The sequence below is a fragment of the Raphanus sativus genome, unplaced genomic scaffold (genome assembly GCF_000801105.2).
Source record: "Raphanus sativus cultivar WK10039 unplaced genomic scaffold, ASM80110v3 Scaffold3782, whole genome shotgun sequence".
Taxonomy (NCBI): Eukaryota; Viridiplantae; Streptophyta; class Magnoliopsida; order Brassicales; family Brassicaceae; genus Raphanus; species Raphanus sativus.
This window is the reverse complement of record NW_026619086.1, coordinates 1,523-9,787: the sequence shown is the minus strand read 5'-3', so window position 1 is coordinate 9,787 and position 8,265 is coordinate 1,523. Positions and strand designations below refer to the sequence as shown.

The following is an 8,265-nucleotide window of genomic DNA, read 5'->3' as shown; positions in this document are numbered from 1 at the left end:
TATTAATTTATTATTTAACAGATGTTGCGTTTGGTAGTTTACCAGTCATAAGAGTCCCGCAAACGCAACAATTACTAACCGCTGTACCAGTCGTACAAATCTCTATAAAACGCTTGAAACCGCAACCATCCGCACCTGTAAACTCCCGCAACCGCAAACGCAACCGCTGCGGTTAAACCAGTCAGGCCCTTAGTCCTACCCAAAAAGCAGAACATATACAAACGCCTCAAATGATTACATCTTCAGAAAATAACTATTTGTATTATATTGGAGTTTTTATTCGTGAATCTTTGCTTTTTATACGTATTGGCTGAGATTGCGCGTTTTAACATTCAGAAGTAAGAAAAGCCCTTTCTCTAAAAGAAAATTTTCAAAAATAAGAAAAAAGCCATTCAGTAAGATGTATTGAGTTGCAGACTTGACAAAATAATCATAACTGTCGGCAACTAAAAAAAGGAAGAGAACAAAGTAGTGAGAGAAAGTAGATCGAGATTCCGGTGGTCGGACGGCGCGTGAGCGTCCGTGCCGCCGCCGGAATCTAGGTTATTTTGAGATAAAATCATCAGGCTCTTGTCTCCTCTCCGTCTCTCTTGGAACCCGCCTTGTTTGAGCTCTGGAACGGCACCGCCAGTGGTGGTTGTGTCTCGTGGAGTGATGACGCGGTTGCAAGATTGATGTGAGAGGAAGATGTTCGTCGATCGGGCTCTTATTCCGGGCGACGGAGGCTCACATAGCTCCGTCGACGCCGGTTCTTTTGTCGCCGGGGTGGGGAAGCTTTCTCAGTTCTGCCGCCGTCGGCTCTTGCTCCAGGGGATGAAGGCTCTTTCAGCTTCAGGCCGCCTCGGTTTAGCCCCTAGTCTTTTAGGGTTCAGTTTCTCCTTTTCTTTATTTTCTTTTCGCTTTTAAGTGTTAGATCGGTGTGGTGTTGAGGTCTCGTCGGAGGACGGAGATGCTCTCAGGTGGGAAGTGTTCGGTGCTTGCGATGATCTCTCTCTTTTGGGTTGTTGTGGTGAATGATGGCGGAGGAAATCTCGCTGCGGCGTGTGATTCTCTTTGGAAACGTCCGCCCTTAAGATCGAAGAGGCTCGCGGTTGTTGAGGTTTGGAGAGTCGGAGATCTGGTTTGTCCGGTGAACCGAGGTTAGAGTCTCCGGTGAAAGCTAGTAGCGGTGGAGATGTGATGCCTGTTTGACGCGTGCCCCTCGTGGACGAGGATGCGTACACGTGTCCGGTCTATCACCTTGTTCCGATCTGTGTGGCGGCAGCATTGTCCAGTCTCGTCTAGCTAGGGTTTCACGTTTTGGGCTGTAAGCCCATATGGGTGGTGTGAGGTGTGGCCCAGATTGAATGCGGGCTTTGTAATTTGGTCTTGGGCTTCGGCCTTTTATTATATATAACTTTGAGGGAAAAAAAAAAAAAAGATGTATTGAGTTGATATTCTAGTTGTTAAAAAAAAAACATTTTCTTTGCAAATTTTGTGTATAAATGATTACAAAGAAGCGAAAATGATTGAAGGCGCGTCGACGCAAATGATAGATGTCGGCGTCTGAGGAAACAAAAGAAAACGCACGGCCGGGTCGAGTGTTTTCGGGTCCCTTTAGTCACGTGAGGGGACCTACCTGCCCATGTTACCCTCTCGAGCCCAAAACTGTAGAGTTCTCAAATTCGATTTAATTAAATTCAGACAACCCTAGCAAATCTTTTCAAAATAAAATCCTTATAAATCATCTATTTTCTTTAAAAACATGGCATAATAATAAATTATCTTTCAGCGGTGAAAAAAACATACATTTTTTAACATAAACACGTCTTTCAAGTTGCATCTTTCTTGTCAAGTTTATGCACCCACTTTTCTTTCTAAAAAAAGAAAAAGATTATGCACCCAAAAGTATTGTGATTGGTAATCGAAACTCGAAAGACACATGTGTGTTAAAATAGGGGATCAGATATAGATTTTAATCGATTATGTAAAAAGTCTACAATTGGTTAACAAAAATAAAATTCTATTTTTATTACAAAATAATTGTGATGTTTATAGTTTAACTATTTTCTTTTTATTAGTTTGTTACTACCACGTTCTATAAAACTAATGGACACAGAGAGAATATAAATTATAGAGAAACAGTCGATAAGTATTGGATCCATGAATATGGTGTTATTGTAGTGAAGTGATAGATCCCACGTCCCACATGGATATGACTGGATCACAGCAGTTGATTGGCCCACAACTTTGAAGGAGTTCAAAATCATGTGGATTGTGTTTTTGTACCAACCACTTGATTTATTCCATTTTTCATTATTTAATCAAACCTATTATTCCCAACTATTTCTTTGATATCTGGTATCATCCTTGTGTGATCTTGACTAATTAAGGCTCTGAATGGTTACGGCGAACTGAACGGTGCGGAACAAATGGTTTAATTGCGGTGCGGTTCTAACAATTATAAAAATGGATAAATATATGATATATGTAGAGATTTTTATTACTATTAACTGCGGTGCAGGGGGGACGCCGTTAACCATTCGAAACCTAAGTTTCTTTTCTTCTTTAGAAATACCATATACTTATATATTTATATGTGCACAATCCTAAGTTCAAAAAAGAAAGAAATACCATATACTTTCCACACACGTTATTTATTTTTATTTTTGCGCAGGAGTTTACAAGAAGATATTGTAATGTGAGTTGTAAATTCTAGTTTTTAGACTAAAGTACTTTGGATTCCATACATATACAGAAGAAATTTTAGTTTTAAGGAAAGGTAGGACTTATATGGTGTACTCTCTATAATAGTAAAAGAAGGAAAAAGACAAAGAAAAAGTGAAAGACAATGAGGCAACAAGTTGGTGATAAAATAATAGAGGTTCCAAAAGGCCATTACAACGATTTACATATTAATTGGCCAACATGACAAGCTCTCATTTCATTCAACTCCTATATTAATCATCCCATTTCACATCTCTATATCTCCATCTCTCCATAAGAACGCTAGAAGGTTGATCTTGTCCTCTTTACACTTCCTCCACTACCAAAACTAGCTTTTGAGGACAAACTCAAAGTTTCTCTTCTCATCTCTACCCATAAAAACCAAAGCGTTTTATATAAATTCTCATTTCACAAAACCTTACGTTTTGAACATTCTTGGGTCAAAGTAGTTTACAAGGCCTATATACTTATATCATGATGATGGGAAACGAGGATTTGAGTTTAAGTCTGAGCTTGGGGTTTGCACAAACTCACCATCCTCTCAAGCTGAATCTCAAACCCACTTCTTCACCCATATCCAATCTCCAGATGTTTCCATGGAACCAAACCTTTGTTTCCTCCTCGGGTACACTTCTTCTTCTACAAAGTCTTTGACCATTTCTTGAAAAAACAAACAGATCTCGAAATAACCCATTTCCATTTTTTGCAGATCATCAAAACCAACAGTCCCTTAGGAAAATAGACGTGAACAGCTTGCCCTCGACTGTGGATTTGGAGGAGGAGACGCGAGTTTCTTCCCCAAACAGCACGATCTCTAGCACCGTGATCAGCGGCAAGAGGAGGAGCGAGAGAGAAGGAACATCCGGTGGTGCTGGAGATGACCTCGACATCACTCTGGATGGATCTTCCTCACGTGGAACCTCCTCGGAAGAAGAAGAATACGGTGGAGAGGCTTGTCGGAAGAAGCTTAGGCTTTCCAAAGATCAATCTGCTGTTCTCGAAGATACTTTCAAGGAGCACAATACTCTCAACCCCGTAAGTCCATTGTTCATCATCATATTAGAGACAACGGCGAACCCAGAAAGTTTTTTATGTGGGTTCATAAATATAAAAGAGAAATTCTTGGGTTCACCCCTAGAGTGAATCTTTAGGTTCATTCAACCAATAGGATTTCGTTATTTTATATTCAGTATCTTTTAAAAAAGGAAACAAAATATTGTCAAATTATATTAATATTTTTAAACTAAAAAATAAAAAATAATATTATTGCAAACAAAAAATCGTTTTAGAAAAATATATTTTTAATACCGTCAGCCAAACACTAAACCCTAAATCCTAAATCTTAAACCCTAAATCCTAAACCCTAAATTCCTGGATAAACTCTAAACCCTTGGTAAATCCAAAATGCTTAGATAAATTTTAAATCCTACGGTTTAAGATTTATCCAAGGATTTATGATTTACCCAAGGGTTTAGGGTTTACTATTTAGGGTTTATGGTTTAGTGTTTTGTTGATTGTGTTAAAAATATATTTTTTTAAAATCCAAAGATTTAGGATTTATCCAATGGTTTACCATGTATTTAAAGTTTATGATTTAGCATTTAGAGTTTATGGTTTAGTGTTTTGGTGACGGTATTTTAAATATAAAATCTTTTTTTTGCGACTACTATTATTTTCTATTTATTTTTTTTGTTTTAAAAACATAATAAAACTTGACAATATTTTGTTTCCTTTTTTAAAAGATACTGAATATAAAATAACAAAATCTTATTGGTTGGGTGAACCTAAAGGTTCACTCTAGGGGTGAACCCAAGTATTTCTCAATATAAAAATAAAGATTGGGGGAGATTGAACCTAGGTTTGGAAGTTCATGTACTATTTGTTTTAACCAAAAATGCCAGAAGCAACTAATGTACATAGTTTAAAATTCTAGTTTATATTGTTTTTGTGGTGTCAAGTGACCCCACAACACTACACATGGGTCCGCCCCTGATTAGAGAGAGGGTATTCTTGTAAATAATCTGATCTAACATGAGCTTTATGGTACTTCTACAGAAACAGAAGTTGGCTTTGGCTAAGAAGTTAGGCTTGACCGCAAGACAAGTGGAAGTGTGGTTCCAAAACAGAAGAGCAAGGTGAGAGTCATATAATTCATTTAGGACATTAATTGACCATTTTACCCCTTTAGAGAAATATTTATTTACCATGCAAACCATTTTTTTTTGTGGCTAATAGGACCAAGTTGAAGCAAACTGAAGTAGATTGCGAGTATTTGAAGAGATGCGTAGAAAAACTTACTGATGAGAATCGGAGGCTCGAGAAAGAGGCTGCGGAGTTGAGGGCGCTAAAGCTTTCACCGAGGTTTTTTTTTTTTTTTTTTTTTTTTTTTTTTTTTTTTTTTTTTTGATAACCGTGGGGGTCCCAGGCTTCGCCCAGACTAATCCCACGAGGCCGACGACAACCCACGTATTCTTGCGATTTAACGCTAGCCCCGGTGGCCACCGCATGTCGAACCCAGGGCGCTTCCTCTTTCACCGAGGTTGTATGGTCAGATGAGTCCACCAACTACGCTTCTCACGTGTCCATCATGCGAACGTGTGTCAGGATCATCCAACCACAACCAACGGTCTGTGTCTTTGAGCCCGTGGCTCCAAACGTCACATGGGTTAACTTTTGATGTGATGCATCCTAGGTCTTAACTTTATTTCGTTTTTATGTGTCAACTTTTGATGTGATGTACTTTTTAGATTATTGACTCCTGCTATATGTATACTTAAAAGCCTTCTTTACATTTTAAATTAGTTAAATCTGATTAAGTTAGGTGTTCTTGTCTTCTTGATGACAAACAGAATTGGAAAAAGGAGGGTTTGTTTTATTCTATTAGCTCTTCGTTAGCCACACTAACTACCACGTTGACAAAATCATGACTTACCTTCATTTCATTGTTTAACAAAAGATCTTAATCTATGCTACCATGTTGGATTTGCTGTTATTAATTCAAAGAAAATAGTAATACCTTCAAAAACTTTGGTTTGATGAAGAAAGGATTAACTGTTATGATATTGAAATACAATGATTAACATTAGGTGACTTTCACAATCCTATCATTTAGATTTTGTTACCTATAATATGATTCTTTAGTAAAAGCCTTTTCAAAGTGCACAAAAAAAAAGTAAAAGCCTTTTCAATATTTAAAGATTTTGACAATTATATGTGTATGGACTATGGACTAATTAATACCAACCAGTCAAATCTTGATTAAACATGTAATGTAATTGCTGAATATAAAATTTAACACAAGATTTTTACCAAATAATTTTAAAAGATTATCAATTATATGTTGTTTTCGGATCAAAAATGCTTCTTATAAAATGACACTGAGAGAATCACATTTGATCAGAATTTACGAACTTGTGTATCACTTCAAGTAAGGCACAACGTATTTCACAGTGTCATCAAACCCTATCATAAGGTGGTCCCCTGGGACAGACACAAACTTCACTTTTCCTGCGTCATCCAATGCTTTCAGGCCGATCCAGTCTTCTATGTATAGTGCTGTCTGAAGAAGAACATATTATAGAGTTATTAGAAAATTCAACAAAGACATGAGAGAGAGGGAGAGACTTCACCAGTTGAGCTACCGCAATAGTATCAACCCCACCATCTACAATGAATCCAAACCAAGAAGTTTCTCTAGGGACCAGTATTGTGTCGTTCAGGAACTGTTTAAGAATTAAGAAGAAGAAAACAGACTCAATGAGTTACAAAAACATGTTTTCAATTAAAAAAAAGAAAGGAGAAAGCAAAGTACCATGACGAGAACCAAGTTATGCAAGCTCGCGAAACGGTCTTTAAAAGTGGAGTTTCTTTGGTCAGGTCTCTCATTGTTAAGCTTTGGTAGATACTTGGAGTGTTCCAAATACTTTGTCTTTTCCTGAGAAAACCGAAGCCACTGTGTCTGATAACCGGAATCGATTTTGAACTAATTTGATTTGGTTTAACTAAATAACTTACATCAGGAATCTTGACAAAACCACTAGGAGCAATATGATCCTGCATTGTGATTAATTCTTCAAATCATGATTAAAGGAATTTGATCTTAAACAAAGAGATATAAATCATATACTTGAACGAAGTCGTTGTAGACCCCTATCTTCAGAAAAAAATTTGCTATAGCGCAGAATGGACCAGCCTTCACACACATGTTAACACCATTGTTGTTGTTAATAACAGTGATTTAGAGTAGTAACCAATAAAATTAAATCATTAATAAATTTAAAGTTTATACATGGCACCACTTGTTGGGGGGAGCGGCGACGCCAGCATGAGGTCCTCCTAAGGAAACATAGTTGATGACAGGAGGAGCATCGTCGCAGAACTCGATTAAACCTCTAGCTACCATGTTTCCTTGAGACTCTGCAACAATGTTGTAACCTTGACTCAGCTCTGTCATATTCTTCACTATATTACACGCTAACTTCGCTTGGAGCGTTAGTGGCATGAACCATGAGTCTCTTGCTCCGTGTCCTCCGTGTCCTATTTCTCTGTTAATCAAATTAAAGACATGAAAATATAGCGTCAAAGAGAAGTTTAGTGTGAATGGTTGATGGCACCACTTACAAGCAAGAGCCAGGAGAGCCGGAGAGGTTGCTTAGGAGTGTCGCGTAGTCACTAACTCCACCAGAGCATTTATCTCCAAGTCCTGTTTTTTTTAATTCAATTAATTAGTTGTTAGTTAATTTATCTTTTCATTGATAGTTAATCGGAAAAAGGAAAAGCATAAAATAGTTTGAAGATGAAATTAATTACCGTGGAGCACTATAAATGGAATTGAGTTTGAAACCGGAACGGTTGAGAATAACACGGCCGCCACCGTTAAAAGGAGAACATGTCGCCGGAGAATGTCGGCCATGAATTTGCTGATATTGCTACCTCTGTCTCTTTATCTAACTCAACGTTTGTTCACCCTCTTTCTTTATCATATGTTAGACTGCTTGTGGATATATACGAGAGTGCTAGTCTAAAAAGGGTTGTTAGATTTTTTTCCTACCCTATTTAGAATCAAATATTAAATGAGATTACTTCCATTTTAAACATTATTTGACTTTGACCTGTGCACCTGAACAACTGTTTACTTTATCTCTTATATAAATATATATTTGTTGTAAGTAGTCAATATTATTTTATTATTTTGTATTAAATGTTATTTTATTTTTCTGATAAGTATAATATAATATTTTATATATTTTTTTTTTGAAATATATGTTTTTTCTTTTTCGAAAAAAAATTTCAAAAATATGTTGCTATTTATTTTTTATGTCATTATTATATATTATCATATATGTGTTATCATATAATTACTCGTATCTTTACAAAAATTGCTTCTGGTCTTAGATTCCCTAGGACTGACGGAAACCATCCTCAATCTTAACTCTTCCCCTTATAGCCTTCCACCGGTCCAGAAAAGGCTGTAGAAAAGCATCTGGAAGCTTCATACCTCTCCGAAAATAAAGATACTTTGTATGGAGGGCTCTAGCAGGAGCTCTGACAGTTTCAGAC

At 37.0% G+C, this 8,265-nt stretch overlaps 2 protein-coding genes across 2 annotated transcripts; one reads left to right on the top strand and one right to left on the bottom strand.

Moving 5' to 3' along the window:
* Positions 1-2,930: 2,930 nt before the first annotated feature.
* LOC130506914 (homeobox-leucine zipper protein HAT1-like) lies at positions 2,931-5,584 on the top strand. The gene is made up of 5 exons (XM_057001607.1): positions 2,931-3,331; positions 3,416-3,741; positions 4,762-4,841; positions 4,942-5,067; positions 5,246-5,584. Exons 1-5 carry the CDS (start codon positions 3,181-3,183, stop codon positions 5,403-5,405), a joined length of 843 nt encoding a protein of 280 aa, XP_056857587.1. The 5' UTR covers positions 2,931-3,180; the 3' UTR covers positions 5,406-5,584.
* A 401-nt stretch (positions 5,585-5,985) lies between these two features.
* On the bottom strand, positions 5,986-7,661 carry LOC108834930 (uncharacterized). The gene is made up of 8 exons (XM_018608242.2): positions 7,516-7,661; positions 7,327-7,408; positions 6,995-7,250; positions 6,833-6,898; positions 6,721-6,759; positions 6,518-6,640; positions 6,336-6,428; positions 5,986-6,265 (listed from the first exon to the last, which is right to left on the bottom strand). Exons 1-8 carry the CDS (start codon positions 7,616-7,618, stop codon positions 6,125-6,127), a joined length of 903 nt encoding a protein of 300 aa, XP_018463744.2. The 5' UTR covers positions 7,619-7,661; the 3' UTR covers positions 5,986-6,124.
* Between the last annotated feature and the right edge of the window lie 604 nt (positions 7,662-8,265).

What these genes read in the sequence shown, in the direction of transcription:
- LOC130506914 (XM_057001607.1), top strand. Translation starts at nt 3,181, where the DNA reads ATGATGATGGGAAACGAGGATTTGAGTTTAAGTCTGAGCTTGGGGTTT. An exon ending in TTCCAAAACAGAAGAGCAAG is followed by an intron (nt 4,842 to 4,941) that starts GTGAGAGTCATA and finishes TGTGGCTAATAG; the next exon opens with GACCAAGTTGAAGCAAACTG. An exon ending in GCGCTAAAGCTTTCACCGAG is followed by an intron (nt 5,068 to 5,245) that starts GTTTTTTTTTTT and finishes TCTTTCACCGAG; the next exon opens with GTTGTATGGTCAGATGAGTC.
- LOC108834930 (XM_018608242.2), bottom strand. Translation starts at nt 7,618, where the DNA reads ATGGCCGACATTCTCCGGCGACATGTTCTCCTTTTAACGGTGGCGGCC. An exon ending in GGCTCTCCTGGCTCTTGCTT is followed by an intron (nt 7,251 to 7,326) that starts GTAAGTGGTGCC and finishes TTTGATTAACAG; the next exon opens with AGAAATAGGACACGGAGGAC. An exon ending in CTATTGCGGTAGCTCAACTG is followed by an intron (nt 6,266 to 6,335) that starts GTGAAGTCTCTC and finishes GTTCTTCTTCAG; the next exon opens with ACAGCACTATACATAGAAGA.